This window comes from Mya arenaria, chromosome 17 (assembly GCF_026914265.1).
Source record: "Mya arenaria isolate MELC-2E11 chromosome 17, ASM2691426v1".
Taxonomy (NCBI): Eukaryota; Metazoa; Mollusca; class Bivalvia; order Myida; family Myidae; genus Mya; species Mya arenaria.
In genome coordinates, this window is record NC_069138.1 from 7,424,888 (window position 1) to 7,441,289 (window position 16,402).

The window sequence follows — 16,402 nt, forward strand, 5'->3', positions numbered from 1 at the left end:
TGGGTTTGTCTGTATTGTTATGTGTTGGGTTTGTCTGTATTGTTTTGTGTTGGGTTTGTCTGTATTGTTATGTGTTGGGTTTGTCTGTATTGTTTTGTGTTGGGTTTGCCTGTATTGTTATGTGTTAGGTATTTCTGTATTGTTTTGTGTTGGGTTTGTCAGTTTTATGTGTTGTGTATGTCTGTATTGTTTTGTGTTGGGTATGTCTGTATTGTTTTGTGTAGGGTATGTCTGTAATTTTATGTGTTGGGTTTGTCTGTATTGTTATGTGTTGGGTATGTCTGTATTGTTTTGTGTTGGGTATGTCTGTATTGTTATGTGTTGGGTTTGTCAGAATTGTTATGTGTTGGGTATGTCGGTATTGTTTTGTGTTAGGTTTGTCTGTATTGTTTTGTTTTGGGTTTGTCTGTATTCTTTTGTTTTGGGTTTGTCTGTATTGTTTTGTTTTGGGTTTGTCTGTACTGCTATGTGTTGGGTTTGTCAGTATTATGTGTTATGTATGTCTGTATTGTTTTGTGTTGGGTATGTCTGTATTGTTATGTGTTGGGTTTGTCAGAATTGTTATGTGTTGGGTATGTCGGTATTGTTTTGTGTTAGGTTTGTCTGTATTATTTTGTTTTGGGTTTGTCTGTATTCTTTTGTTTTGGGTTTGTCTGTATTGTTTTGTTTTGGGTTTGTCTGTATTGCTATGTGTTGGGTTTGTCTGTATTGTTTTGTTTTGGGTTTGTCTGTATTGTTATGTGCTGGGTATGTCTGTGTTGTTATGTGTTTGGTATGTCTGTATTGTTTTGTGTTCTGTATGTCTGTGTTGTTTTGTGTTGGGTTTGTCTGTGTTGTTTTGTGTTTGGTATGTCTGTATTGTTTTGTGTTGGGTATGTCTATGTTGTTTTGTGTTTAGTATGTCTGTATTGTTATGTGTTGGGTATGTCTTTATTGTTATGTGTTGGGTTTGTCTGTATTGTTATATGTTGGGTATGTCTGTGTTGTTTTATGTTGGTATGTCTGTATTGCTATGTGTTGGGTTTGTCTGTATTTTTTGTGTTGGGTATGTCTGTTTTGTTTTGTGTTGGGTTTGTCAGTATTGTTTTGTGTTGGGTATGCCTGTATTATTTTGTGTTGGGTATGTCTTAATTGTTTTGTGTTGGGTATGTCTGTATTGTTATGTGTTGGGTATGTCTGTGTTGTTTTGTGTTGGGTATGTGTGTATTGTTTTGTGTTGGGTTTGTCAGTATTGTTATGTGTTGGGTTTGTCAGTATTGTTTTGTGTTGGGTATGTCTATATTGTTTTGTGTTGGGTTTCTCTGTATTGTTTTGTGTTGGGTTTGTCAGAATTGTTATGTGTTGGGTATGTCAGTATTGTTATCTGTTGGGAATGTCTGTATTGTTTTGTGTTGAATATGTCTGTATTGTTATGTGTTGGGTTTGTCTGTATTGTTATGTGTTGGGTTTGTCAGTTTTGTTATGTGTTGGGTTTGTCAGTATTGTTATGTGTTGGGTATGTCTGTGTTGTTATGTGTTGGGTATGTCTGTATTGTTTTGTGTTGGGTATGCCTGTATTATTTTGTGTTCGATATGTCTGTATTGTTATGTGTTGGGTATGTCTGTATTGTTATGTGTTGGGTTTGTCAGTATTGTTATGTGTTGGGTTTGTCAGTATTGTTATGTGTTGGGTATGTCTGTGTTGTTATGTGTTGGGTATGTCTGTATTGTTCTGTGTTGGGTTTGTTTGTATTTTTATGTGTTGGGTATGTCTGTATTGTTATGTGTTGGGTTTTTCTGTATTGTTTTGTGTTGGGTATGTCTGTTTTGTTTTGCGTTGGGTTTGTCAGTATTGTTTTGTGTTGGGTATGTCTGTATTATTTTGTTTTGGGTATGTCTGTTTTGTTTTGTGTTGGATTTGTCAGTGTTGTCTTGTGTTGAGTATGTCTGCTCTGTTTTTGGGATGGGTTTGTCTGTGTTGTCTTGTGTTGGGTATGTCTGTGTTGTTATGTGTTATGTATTTCTGTATTGTTTTGTGTTGGGTATGTCTGTATTGTTTTGTGTTGGGTTTATCTGTATTGTTATGTGTTGGGTATGTCTGTATTGTTATGTGTTGGGTATGTCTGTATTGTTTTGTGTTGGGTATGTCTGTGTTGTTTTGTGTTGTGCTTGTCAGTGTTGTTTTGTGTTGGGTTTTTCAGTATTGTTATGTGTTGGGTTTGCCTGTATTGTTTTGTGTTGGGTTTGTCAGTATTGTCATGTGTTGCGTTTGTCAGTATTGTTATGTGTTGGTTATGTCTTTGTTGTTTTGTGTTGGGTTTGTATGTATTGTTATGTGTTGGGTTTGTCTGTATTGTTATGTGTTGGGTATGTCTGTATTGTTTTGTGTTAGGTTTGTCTGTATTGTTTTGTGTTTGGTTTGTCTGTATTATTGTGTTTTGTGCTTTTCTGTATTGTTTTGTTTAGGGTTTTTCTGTATTGCTATGTGTTGGGTTTGTCTGTATTAGTATGTGTTGGGTATGTCTGTATTGTTTTGTGTTTGGTTTGTCTGTATTTTTATTTGTTGGGTATGTCTGTATTAGTATGTCTTGGGTTTGTCTGTATTGTTTTGTGTTGGGTATGTCTGTGTTATTGTGTTTTGTGTTTTTCTGTATTGTTTTTTGTTGGGTATGTCTGTATTGTTTTGGGTTTGGTTTGTCTGCATTATTGTGTTTTGAATTTTTCTGTATTGTTTTGTTTAGGGTTTGTCTGTATTGCTATGTGTTAGTTATGTCTGTATTGTTTTGTGTTTGGTTTGTCTGTATTATTGTGTTTTGTATTTTTCTGTATTGTTTTGTTTAGGGTTTGTCTGTATTGCTATGTGTTGGGTTTTGTCTGTATTAGTATGTGTTGGGTATGTCTGTATTGTTTTGTGTTAGGTTTGTCTGTATTGTTTTGTGTTTGGTTTGTCTGTATTTTTATTTGTTGGGTATGTCTGTATTAGTATGTGTTGGGTATGTCTGTATTGTTTTGTGTTGGGTATGTCTGTATTGTTTTGTGTTGGGTATGTCTGTATTGTTTTGTGTTTGGTTTGTCTGTATTTTTATTTGTTGGGTATGTCTGTATTGTTTTGTGTTTTGTTTGTCTGTATTGTTGCGTTTTGTGTTTTTCTGTATTGTTTTGTTTAGGGTTTTTCTGTATTGCTATGTGTTGGGTATGTCTGTATTGTTTTATTTGGGTATGTCTGTATTGTTATGTGTTGGGTTTGTCAGTATTGTTTTATTTTGGTATGTCTGTATTAGTATGTGTTGGGTATGTCTGTATTGTTTTGTGTTGGGTATGTCTGTATTGTTTTGTGTTGGGTTTATCTGTATTGTTATGTGTTGGGTATGTCTGTATTGTTATGTGTTGGGTATGTCTGTATTGTTATGTGTTGGGTATGTCTGTGTTGTTTGGTGTTGTGTTTGTCAGTGTTGATTTGTGTTGGGTTTGTCTGTGTTGTTTTGTGTTGGGTATGTCTGTGTTGTTTTGTGTTGTGTTTGTCAGTGTTGTTTTGTGTTGGGTTTGTCAGTATTGTAAGGTGTTGGGTTTGTCTGTATTGTTATGTGTTGGGTTTGTCAGTATTGTTATGTGTTGGGTATGTCTTTATTGTTTTGTGTTTGGTTTATCTGTATTGTAATGTGTTGGGTTTGTCTGTATTGATATGTTTTGGGTATGTCTGTATTGTTTTGTGTTGGGTATGTCTTTGTTGTTTTGTGTTGGGTATGTGTGTATTGTTTTGTGTTGGGTTTGTCAGTATTGTTATGTGTTTGGTTTGTCAGTATTGTTTTGTGTTGATTATGTCTATATTGTTATGTGTTGGGTTTGTCTGTATTGTTATGTGTTGGGTTTGTCAGTTTTATGTGTTGTGTATGTCTGTATTGTTTTGTGTTGGGTATGTCTGTATTGTTTTGTGTAGGGTATGTCTGTAATTTTATGTGTTGGGTTTGTCTGTATTGTTATGTGTTGGGTTTGTCAGTATTGTTATGTTTGGGGTATGTCTGTATTGTTTTTTGATGGGTATGTCTGTATTGTTATGTGTTGGGTTTGTCTGTATTGTTTTGTGTTGGGTATGTCTGTATTGTTATGTGTTGGGTTTGTCTGTGTTGTCTTGTGTTGAGTATGTCTGTGTTGTTATGTGTTAGGTATTTCTGTATTGTTTTGTGTTGGGTTTGTCAGTATTGTTATGTGTTGGGTTTGCCTGTATTGTTTTGTGTTGGGTTTGTCTGTATTGTTTTGTGTTGGGTATATCTGTATTGTTATGTGTTGGGTTTGTCTGTATTGTTTTGTGTTGGGTATGTCTGTATTGTTATGTGTTGGGTTTGTCTGTATTGTTATGTGTTGGGTTTGTCTGTATTGTTTTGTGTTGGGTTTGTCTGTATTGTTATGTGTTGGGTTTGTCTGTATTGTTTTGTGTTGGGTTTGCCTGTATTGTTATGTGTTAGGTATTTCTGTATTAACAAACCGCAAAATGAAAAGGGAAAACGCAACTTTCCCTTTTCAGCATGGTAACATTTTTATTCAACAGAAACCCTTTGTAATGTTCTCAAAGCATTTCTGTAGGATTAGAAATATTTTTGGGAATATTACCAAACACTTCATAGTATGGTATTGAAGAGTTATAGTGTGGTTTTCAACATTTCTGGTAATATTCCCAAAAGTATCCATAGTATGCCAGGTTTTCTGGGAATATTACCAATTTGATCTTGAAAATTAGGTAACATTACCAAAACATTTTGAAAATATTTCCAAACACTTTGTAGTATAGTATTGAAAGTTGTAGTGTGGGTTTCAACATTTGTGGGAATATTCCCAAAATAATCGATACTATGCCGAGAGATTTTCTAAAATATTCTTCAACTATCTATGAAAAGTCACAATTATTTGGTAATATTCCCCCCAAAAAATATGAACATTTTCTGCTAGGATTCTGAATTTAATATCCATGTTTTCTGGGAATATTACCAATTTGATCTTGAAAATTTGGTAACATTACCAAAACATTTTGAAAATAATTCCTAACACTTTGTAGTATAGTATTGAAAGTTGTGGTGGGGGTTTCAACTTTTGTGGGAACATTCCCAAAAATTCCATACTATGCCGAGAGATTTTCTAAAATATTTTCAGCTATGAAAAGTCACAAATATTTGGTAATATTCCCAAAATAAGTGATGAACATTTTCTGCTAGGATTCTGAATTTAATGTCCAGGTTTTCTGGGAATATTACCAATTTGATCTTGAAAATTTGGTATCATTACCAAAACATTTTGAAAATAATTCCTAACACTTTGTAGTATAGTATTGAAAGTTGTGATGGGGGTTTCAACTTTTGTGGGAACATTCCCAAAAATTCCATACTATGCCGAGAGATTTTCTAAAATATTTTCAGCTATGAAAAGTCACAAATATTTGGTAATATTCCCAAAATAAGTGATGAACATTTTCTGCTAGGATTCTGAATTTAATGTCCAGGTTTTCTGGGAATATTACCAATTTGATCTTGAAAATTTGGAAACATTACCAAAACATTTTGAAAATATTTCCAAACACTTTGTAGTATAGTATTGAAAGTTGTGGTGGGGGTTTCAACTTTTGTGGGAACATTCCCCCAAAAATCCATACTATGCCGAGAAATTTTCTAAAATATTTTCAGCTATGAAAAGTCACAAATATTTGGTAATATTCCCAAAATAAGTGATGAACATTTTCTGCTAGGATTCTGAATATAATGTCCAGGTTTTCTGGGAATATTACCAATTTGATCTTGAAAATTTGGTATCATTACCAAAATATTTTGAAAATATTTCCAAACACTTTGTAATACAGCATTGAAGAGTTGTGGTGGGGGTTTCAACATTTGTGGGAACATTCCCAAAATAATCCATACTATGCCGAGAGATTTTCTAAAATATTCTTCAACTATGAAAAGTCACAAATATTTGGTAATATTCCCAAAATAAGTGATGAACATTTTCTGCTAGGATTCTGAACATAATGTTCAGGTTTTCTGGGAATATTACCAATTTGATCTTGAAAACTTGGTAACATTACCAAAACATTTTGAAAATATTTTCAAACACTTTGTAATATAGTATTGAGGAGTTATGGTGTATTTTTAACATTTCTGGTAATATTACCAAAAGTATCCATAGTATGTTGAGAGGTTTTCTAAAAGTAAATAAAAACTAGGGGGTATTTTTCTGAATTATGAACATTTTCGGCTAGCATTCTAAAATTCGTCTTGGAAATAACGTCCAGGTTTTCTGGGAATATTTCCAAAGTTAATCTTGAAATTTCTGGTAACATTACCAAAACCTTTCTGGAATATTACCAAACATTTCATAGTATAGTATTTAAAGTTGTAGTGGGCGTTTTAACATTTTTGGGAACATTCCCAAAACTATCGATATTATGCCCAGAGATTTTTAAAATATTCTTCAACTATGAAAAGTCATAAATATTTGGTAATATTCCCAAAATAAATGATGAACATTTTCTTCTAGGATTCTGAATAAAATGTCCAGGTTTTCTGGGAATATTACCAATTTGATCGTGATATTTGGTAACATTACCAAAATTATTTGAGAATATTACCAGATGAACTGAAACAGACTAATTCAACAAAAAGCCTTTGAAAACTCCACAAATAGTTTCTGTAGGACCAAACAGTTCATAGTAAAGTATTGAAAACTGGGGCTTTTCAACATTTTTGAGAACATTCCCAAAATAATCCATATTATGCCGAGATATTTTCTATATCATTCTTAAACTAGGAATAGTCACAAATATTTGGTAATATTCCCAAAATGAATTACGAACATTTTCCGTTATCGTTCTCAAATTCATCCTGAATACAATTATATTATCTTGAAATATTTGGTAACATTACCAAAACTTTTTTGGGCATATCAAAAGATGAATTGAAATAAAATAATCCAAAAGAAAAAGCTCCACGTGGGCTGCTGTAGGACATGAATTATTCTGGGAATATTACCAAAATCTTCATTGCATAGTATTAAAATTAACAGCAGGTTTTTCAGCATGTTTGTAATATTCCCAGAATAATCTATAGTATGACTAAAATTGTTCTAAACATTTCTAAAACATGCAATATTCGGAAATGTTTGATAATATTTCCAATAAAAATATAAACATTTTATAATAAGAGATGTTTGTCAAACATTAATCCCCACCACCCCATTGCATGACTTTAAGGCAGTTTAAAGATTATGACCATTCAAAGTGTGAGGATAGTAGACATAGTGTTCAATCGTGTTCAGATGATAACAGATATTTGCAGATAAAATGTGTCCTCTTAGAAGGGAATAAGTAAATACGACAACATTTTATTGCCGAATATGAGATATGACCATGACGTTTGACTCTTATAAGTGTTGATTGATAGAACGACATAGATTACATATTCCTGGTTGTTTAAACCTACTAGAATGTTATTTCAGTATTACAGGTATGTCTTGCAATTTTACAATTTGACAATAATTATTTTAAATACAAGTGTGGACTTTCGCATATTATGATTTAAAAAAAAACACAGAAAAGAACAGAACAGACGTTTATAAGTCATATACATCAGAACATTTTCTAAACACATACACTTAGGTTTTTGATATCAAATGCTTGTACATGGTTAGTGCTATGGTTAAAGACACAAATATGTTGACGTAAAGGTAGCAGTATCAGAGGATGAACTAAATTGATAATAATAATAATAATAATTATTAGGAATAACATTACAAATACATACTGATTCTTTAACATAATCGCAGAGCTTAACCAGCTCACATTTATTGACAGAGTTAAATATATTTCTGGGAATATTACCAACTAAATCTTGAAAGGTTTGGTAACATAACCAAAACAATTCGGGGATTCTTCAAACTTTTCCAACATCCAGTCAACTCTACAGTTGAAATCCTTCGTCTATTCTTTTTCTCTAGCCCTGATGATCTGGCTCTGGGATACATTGCTATGAAAACATCATCTCTTACATGGCTGTAGACGTTGCAGTTCCCCTGTTTTCTTTCTCTTTAATAACCTCCGAACTGGTCTGCCTTTTCCTGTTTTACTTGTCTGAAAAATAATTATAATTGATTAAACATTATCTATGAACTTTTTTTACAAGCAATTAAATTTTAACACGGTGCATAAATATGAACTGGTCTGCCTTTTCCTGTTTTTCTTGTCTTAAAAATAATTATATTTGATAACATATCTATGAACTGATTTTTTTAAGCAATTAAAATTTAACACGGTGCATAAATATGATCTATTTGTTTATTGTTCTTTATTATTTAAAAAATAATACATGACTTTATGGGGTAACTTATTTGTAAAAAGTACAGTCTTCTGCAGCAAATTTTCCTATTTTTGCAGGTTGTTGAATACATACATGTATGGGTTTCTTTGGTGTTGATGTATGAAGTGGCTGTGTGGGTTCCTCTGGACTAACAACAGCCAATGGTTCATCGGACTCCTGAATTAAACCGTCATGTTAGTATTGTATCATGACTTTTTTTCCAGTTTTACTTCTTTATGTGCAAAATTAAATATAATGTCAAGAGTTTGTGCCTACCAAACTTATCATTCTAATAAAGGTTACACAGGGTCACTGCTTATCAACATTTCTGTGATAATGATCTGAAGCAACATATAAGCCACAGTATTATAAATACTCCTGACTGCCCAGCTGGTATTCAATTCCAATGCACATGTTTCAAACGAGCTGTACATCTTATTTTTAACTTTTTTTGTCGTTCATTAAATTTCATTTGATTCAGTTAACTTGAACTTTTAAGTTGAAGAATTTTGTTGTATACCATTATACTTACATAAACAGTTTAGAATGATCTCTATTTGTGGGATATTATATATTTTTAATAATAAGAGCTATCACTAAATGTCATGAATATCCCCACACGCCCAAGTCAACTCATTTTAAATACGACCTCGTATGACAAAATTAAAGACCGAACACAAGCTATCGCCAGTTAGGCTGATAAAGAAATGATACGAAAAAAATGACTTAGAGGTCCCTTTATCAATTTCAAGAACTGTAATGAAAACATTGTGATTTCAGTTTTAACTTTTAATTTATCAGTTAGTGTAGGCCAATTCTCTATGTATGCAAATATTTACCCCATTCTCAAGATCATTTTGATACATGCAATAACTCACCACAAGCTTAACACTGCAGTATCAGCCAAAACAAAGATCATCTGGGAATACACACATTCAACAGCCCAGCAGGATGGCCCACAAAGTGGTAATTAATTGACTGGTACAATTTCATGGTGATTTCATGGACTGATTAGCCTTTTTCTCAAAATGAGGAGTAAATGGGAGGCAATTTCTCTGAATTGTAGAGCGCAATGGACTTAGTTTAATGGCACAAGCTAATTTTTATTTTTCGCCAACTACCTTAGGATAACGGCAATCTACATGCCAATGGTACTTACTAAAATATTAAAATTCTAACCCTTGTAGAAAAGTAGTTTTCAGTTTAAACGCACAAAGGCTTATATTTATAAACCTATTGACCACTATACACGAGGTTATGAACACTTGCAGTCCTACAGTTAATGCCGCTACTGAGCATCAAGCTGATGCTCGGGCTTATCAGTGGAACTAATCTAACATAACTGTAAACTGACCACTTGACCCTTTCCCTGCTGGGAGCTGTTTGCCTGACTAATTTGAGAGTAATAGCTATTCTTGTCTTGAGATTTGGGCCATTTTATGTTAGGAGGTTTTTCTTGGTATTTCAACTTTCGCTATCTTGATTATTAAAATAATATTATTATCGAATGCTTTTGTATAAATTTTGTATATCATAGTTATTATTATTATTATTATTATTATTATTATTATTATTATTATTATTATTATTATTATATACGGTAGTCCAAAATCCACTATACTGACGTCCATCAAGTATCATTGTGCAATGTTTAAATGACGTCATAAAACAAGTTTGTCATGAATGTAACATTTATTACGAAATCATGTATCTTTTAAGTGATTTAAACCATTGATATATATATTAATAACATGTTGATCCGGAATGTCTTATTCAACTGTTGTTGATGTTTTAAGATATTGATTTCAGTCAGTAAGCGCCTCGTGCGACTTTAGTCGAATTCCATCTCCCTAATCAAAACGCACTAATAATAAGTTATTACCCTATTATAAGATGCTTTAATATACATATATTTTCTTTTTCGCAAAGAGAAAATAATATGGAGAAAATATATATTTCTGGAAAAATGCTCTACATACATTGTATTACAGAAACATGTAATAAAAGTTCAGTGACTGCTGTGATTAAAAATTTACATCAACTGTGCATGTAGGAGTGCAAACGATCAGAAAAAGTTGGATAATTTTAAATATTATATTAAAATAAAATGAGTCATATAACGTTCAAATATACTGATATGATATCAAAAGTCCGGACATAGTGGTTTAAGATACAGTATTGCTTTGTTGTGATCATTTCTCATATGATGATATTAAACTGCTTTGAAACAAGTATTATATATATTGAAATAAGGTAGCAATGTTTTATGATAATTCCGAAAGCAAAGACAAAATATATATATATATATATATAATATGGAAAGCTTCCATGCAGTGTGTATAATGTTTAATCACTCTTCTAATGAAGAATGTTCTCACACAACAATGCAAATTAAGAAGAGAAATCTTACAAAGAAAACAAACGTTGATTTTACTGTGTCAGTAAAGAAGATTTTAATCGCTGTTTCAAAAGCTATATTTTAGGAAATGAATTTTCTAGAAAATTACATAAACGAAGATACACAAACATAAAGAGGGCTTATATAATTCACATGAAAAGTGGGCAATGATGTTTTTTTGAAATGCATTTTAGCAAAGACCACTATGTCAATGTATGAATAGAAACCTATGAAAGTTCAGTTTCAACATCAAGGTAATATAGTGCTTAGATTTAAAAAAAAAATAAGTTGTAAGCTGTGTTATAAGTAATAAGAATATCTAAGTACATCAATATATGACCTTATTTTTTGGCAAATGGTTAAAATATTACATTTCTGTTAATATTACATCTTATGCCCCCATAAAATGGGGGGGGGGGGCATATAGATTTGCCCTTGGTCGTCCGTCTGTCTGTGATTCCGTCAGTAGGTAATATGCCAACTTGTGTTACTTAAAACTCGATTATATTACCTAAAGTCCAGAAACCTCGGGCGTTATTTAGGTAAGGACGTTTTGCATCTCGGGTTTCGTTTCCCACTGCACTTAGTAAAACCAGAGTTATTATAATTTAATCAAAAAAGTATTTCACAGGAAAACATACGAACCTCAATCCAAGTGATGACTTCAGAGTTTACAAACTTTAGACTTTATAATTATGAGACTGTTAGCAATTGGATAATGTTGCTATGATTTAATACGGTTGAATTACGCGTAATCATCCTAAAGTGAAAAAATAGCAATGCATTAAGTTTGCAGTATTCTTTTCTTGTTCCAAAAATGCAGCAAAAGAAAGTATTAATTTTCATTTGTTGTGAAAATTGCGAAAAACATATTCTTTAAATATAACCATATATAACAAACTTCATTATAACTGCATTATTGACACTGTTAGATATTCATGTAATACATAAATTATATTTTATAAAACCTAAATATCCATTTCATTCAATTGTACATTTCATTGGGTTTAATAGGGTTGATATTGATACTTTTGTAGTAAGTAGACAGCTAACGTTATCTTAATGAAAAGTATAAATAAAAATCCCATGTATAAAGTTATTCCGTTCGAAATTAAATCAAACGATAAGACTGAATATATTTTTTTAATTTACTTCAATGTTTCATTTCTTTGCTATGGAATCAATGTTAATGTTGTTTTTTTTTCATTTTCATAAATAGTTTAAAACTAAAGTAAATGATATAAATTGCTTTTCTATAGTCATCGTGAATTTTAGTGCAGAAATCGTACTGAAGATGTTCTCTGATAAATATCCTTCTGACCCCAAAACTGACCAGGGAAGAGTGGTTAATGGGCCCCTGCTGACAGAAATTGGTTATCTCAATTACATGCATAATAAACACCTGGTTGTGAAGTGAGGCTTCGAAAATGGACCAAAATCCAGAAACCTGGCATAAACTGTAGGACTGCTTGATATGGGGACATTGAAAATGATCCATGAAATAATCAAAACAATAACTGGTAACATGAATCGTATCTTGTTAACCAGTTAGAATGTACTTACTTAATGGAATTCATAAACTCTTACTAGATAACCAGTTGAAGCTAAAGGCCAAAATGCATTTATAAATAGGTGGTAACACGAATGTTATCTGCCGGTAATTATGTTCCTAATTAAGTGGAATTCGCTAACCAGAACTAGATAACCTGTTTATGCAGCCAAAAGGGAAAAAGGTGGCAGTTCCGAGCACTTTGAAGCCATTTTTTAGTATTGTGATATTTATCTTACAGAGAACAGTTCCTATTAACTAGATAGCTTGATAATTAACGCATAATTAAGTGGTTAACACGAACAACTCGCAGACGTTAACAGATTATCTGACAGCAGTTATGTTCCACCGTATGTATCAGACACATGAGGCCGATAACCTATGTTAATCATTTTGTTATTGTGTAACTTGTAAAAGTCAATCTCTGGAATGCTTTGATTGTGCAAACATTAGCTCCTACATCCTTTAAGAGTCACATCAGTTATAAAAAATGTATAACTAAATAAATAGTAACAACATGATGGTTTCATAAATGTGCATATATACATAATTATTGAAAAAAGTATACCTTTATACGTTTGTCGTTTAGCATGCAAATAACATTTAATGAATGTAAATGTAATACACGTTGTGAATTGAAGAATCACATTTAATTACATTTTAAAAGATATTGCATTCCTGAGAGGGCAATAGGAAAACATATCAACAGCATAACATAAATAACTGCACCTTGTTATGCTTGTAATGTGTGAGAATACTCCTCGTATTGACCTTTCAAGAATGCAATACTTGTTTAATAAATACGAGCTAAATATTTCTGAATCATGTGTTTTTGAATTTCACTTCAAAAGCTTCATGATACTAAGTATTTCTTTTTTCTATTTTACATCAATTGAACTAAAAATGTCCATCGATTATATCAATTATTCCTCTCAATGACTGAGTCCCGGGTCATAAACAAGTAGGCCAACCGCCTTTATTATGGGACCGTATAAAACAAAGTCGTATTTTCCTACCGGGATTCAAACCAACGACCTTAATAGTCTGGCACCGAATTAGCCGGGTAATGCAGGAGAAACAGGAACAAATCGTTCAAAGTTCTGATTATCAAACACTCAGCCATTTCTTAATTTCAAGTATGCCTCTGAATCACGGTATTGGGTGAATAATAAAAACTCTATAGAGCATTAATGAACAAAAGATCACAATAATATAATGCGCGTTCCATTAACATAAATTCCATGCGCATATAATAAAATAGCCCCTTTGCGCCGATACTAATGTATATGATTAACCGAAGAAAATCGCATGCGTAAAGTAAATACAAATTGCAAAACATACTCCTGCGCTGGAAATATGAAAAGCCGAAATGTGCTTAACTTTATACTGAAATAGTTCTTTTGTAATTTTTGAAACTTTGATTTACTTAAATAAATAAAAATGACGAGTCTGAGAACGTCAGTGTAACTGATTTGTTTATTGTGTTTATTAAAGTTTAAAAGCAATGACCCTTAAACAACAATCATACTGCAGACACTTAAAACCAAAAGTGAAAGTAAATTGCGCAGTAAACAATTATATATTTTAAAATTGAAATAATGCCATTATAGCTAAAATATACCCGTTCCGTTCTATTGCATACAAATAAAAGTTTGTAAAAGTCTGTATGACCTTTCGATTTCTACAGATAACAACAGGTAATGAATACTCCGAAACAATACAACTTTTGACATCCATCTGATAAAGAAATCAGAAGAGGTAGGCAGACATTGAGTTGTGTATAAAATGTAAACAAAATTGTTGATCTAAATACACACATTAATAGTCTAAATCACTCAAACAAACTATAAACGTCACTGGCAGTATGCATTTATTAAATAACAAAAAAAATAACAGTTTACCTTTAGGCTGAAGATAAATTCATCATCAAACTCAAAGATATGCTTTGACAAATCCTGAAAGGTCAAATATTATAATAATTATAATAGTCTTAAAAAACCATTAACTGTGTTAAGCATACATCATACATATTCATGTACTTAATACAGTTTGATCAAATATCGTAATATTAGTAAATGGAATTACGTAGCATTATAAAATATAATGTTAATCTAAATTGAGCATTAAGATAAATTCCATGCTGGTGTATTCAATACAAACATTGCTTTTAATCTGCCTTTACGACATAAAGGTTAACTGCTTTACATAAGTAGAGTTATTTATATAAGAATATTTGAGTAAAACATGTAAAGTACCTGAGCATTTAAAGAGGTTTCCATTTCCTCAAGGGATATTCCTAATGTGTTGGTTTCTTCATCAATGACATCTTCCAAAGAAATGTTTTCTAAAGATATTCCGAGATAATCCATTATTGATTTCAGCTAAATATTGCGGGAATTAGTTTCAATTAACTGATAAAGTTCAACAAAATTTAAGCAGACTATCAAAGTTGTGTGTATCCTAAACAGTTCAGTCAAAATCACTTTTATTTCACATTTTAATAGTCATATTGATAAATCACATTCTGGATTGTTGCTTATTGGTTAATTATAACCCTCCGCAAATTTCTTAATTTCTAGACATTTTCCTTCAATCTTGAAGCTTCGTTTTATGACCTGCTGATGAGCAGTTATAGGCACTTGAACAACTTTTGCGGATTTCAAGACAAATATTGATCTGATCTTGACACTAATGGGCTTTGCAATTACAAGGGTGATATCTGACATCAAGCTGGTGTTACTGAGTGTTTTAACTGGTAAAATAAAACAAAGGTTTTACTATTGACTGATTTTAGCGTCAATCTTGTCCAAACTTATGAAGGCTCTGGACTGAAAAAAATATATATCTGGCAACACATTCAATCATAATAATGTTAGCTTTTGACTAAGCTTACAGTACAGTGACTAAAGCTGAAACAAATGACTAATAAGCATGGATAACAAAAACCTTTTCCCCATTTTTTGTCTCATACAGATCGCATTGCAACTGCATAATGTCAAATGTATATGAATGGTCAAAGGTAACATATTTTATTATCAGTATAATTTAACACAGGTTATTGTTAATATGAATGCACATTTGTATAGTTTTGGGTCACCGGATCGATTTGTTGATTTGTTGATTGCCCTTACAGAAGTATATCAACCCTTCAGGTAGCTCATAGTGGTTGAGCACCTGACTTGCAAGCAGGGGGTTGAGGGTTCGAGTCCCGAGCTGTTTATAGCTGTGTATAACCAGAACTCGTTATGCCCTATATTGTATCAGCCTTACTTATTTCAAAAGCACCATCTACAATTTTATTTAACAATACGTGTACATTATACTCCTCTTCCTCTATATATGCACTTGTTTTCTCTTTATTCAACAGCATTGATACTGGTACTGTTAGAATGGGCGCTACCTAAGTAATTATCAAACAATATATCTTGTACATGTAAGAACTTGAATTTGATTGAGAACTCAATCCTTCCGTCTGTAATTTCAAAAAAGAAGTCGATTTTAAATCGAAACAATAACAGGATAAAACTGTTTTCATCCGTCTGATCGCGTCAATTTGTGGTGTATGCTCCTTTTCATAATTTCAGACTAAAAGCATGAACATTGGTATTGATATATGTGTATGTTACACGTGTAACTTATCACAGACACAACTAATGGAAGTATTAACATCATTATTATAATTGTTATACGAACGTGTTTTGATGTGCAACACAATATTTTGAAATTACTCTATGTACAGCTCAATATCATAAAGCATTAATCATTGAAGGTCATTAATAGTAACTTGATAATGCACGACGTTATATGTATGCGTGCGTGTTTGTTCGTCCATCTGTCCATATGTCCGTGCGTATGTTTCTTCTGTCTGTACGTGTTCTTTTTTATATGGATGTTAAAATGTAGAGTTCCAGACACATAACCTTAATCTTGACATTGTTATATTCATATAGACATGAATATACGATAAACATAAATACAAAGACGACCACGTCGTCAATGGTTGCGACAACAATCAAAAGGATTATGACAACGGTGATGACAAAATGAACATGATATTGAAGACAAGAACTATTACGAATCTGCTGATAACGATGGAAATAATAATGATAACAATAATAATTTAATGATTATGCTTATGAT

The 16,402-nt window shown here is 32.0% G+C and overlaps 2 protein-coding genes across 7 annotated transcripts in view; both read right to left on the bottom strand.

Moving 5' to 3' along the window:
- LOC128223680 (uncharacterized) overlaps positions 1-16,402 on the bottom strand; it is a 129,913-nt gene that overhangs the window by 88,027 nt on the left and 25,484 nt on the right. The gene's annotated exons all lie outside the window — the stretch shown is intronic.
- LOC128223681 (uncharacterized) lies at positions 7,714-14,904 on the bottom strand. The gene is made up of 4 exons (XM_052932979.1): positions 14,518-14,904; positions 14,164-14,217; positions 8,409-8,492; positions 7,714-8,089 (listed from the first exon to the last, which is right to left on the bottom strand). Exons 1-4 carry the CDS (start codon positions 14,629-14,631, stop codon positions 7,997-7,999), a joined length of 345 nt encoding a protein of 114 aa, XP_052788939.1. The 5' UTR covers positions 14,632-14,904; the 3' UTR covers positions 7,714-7,996.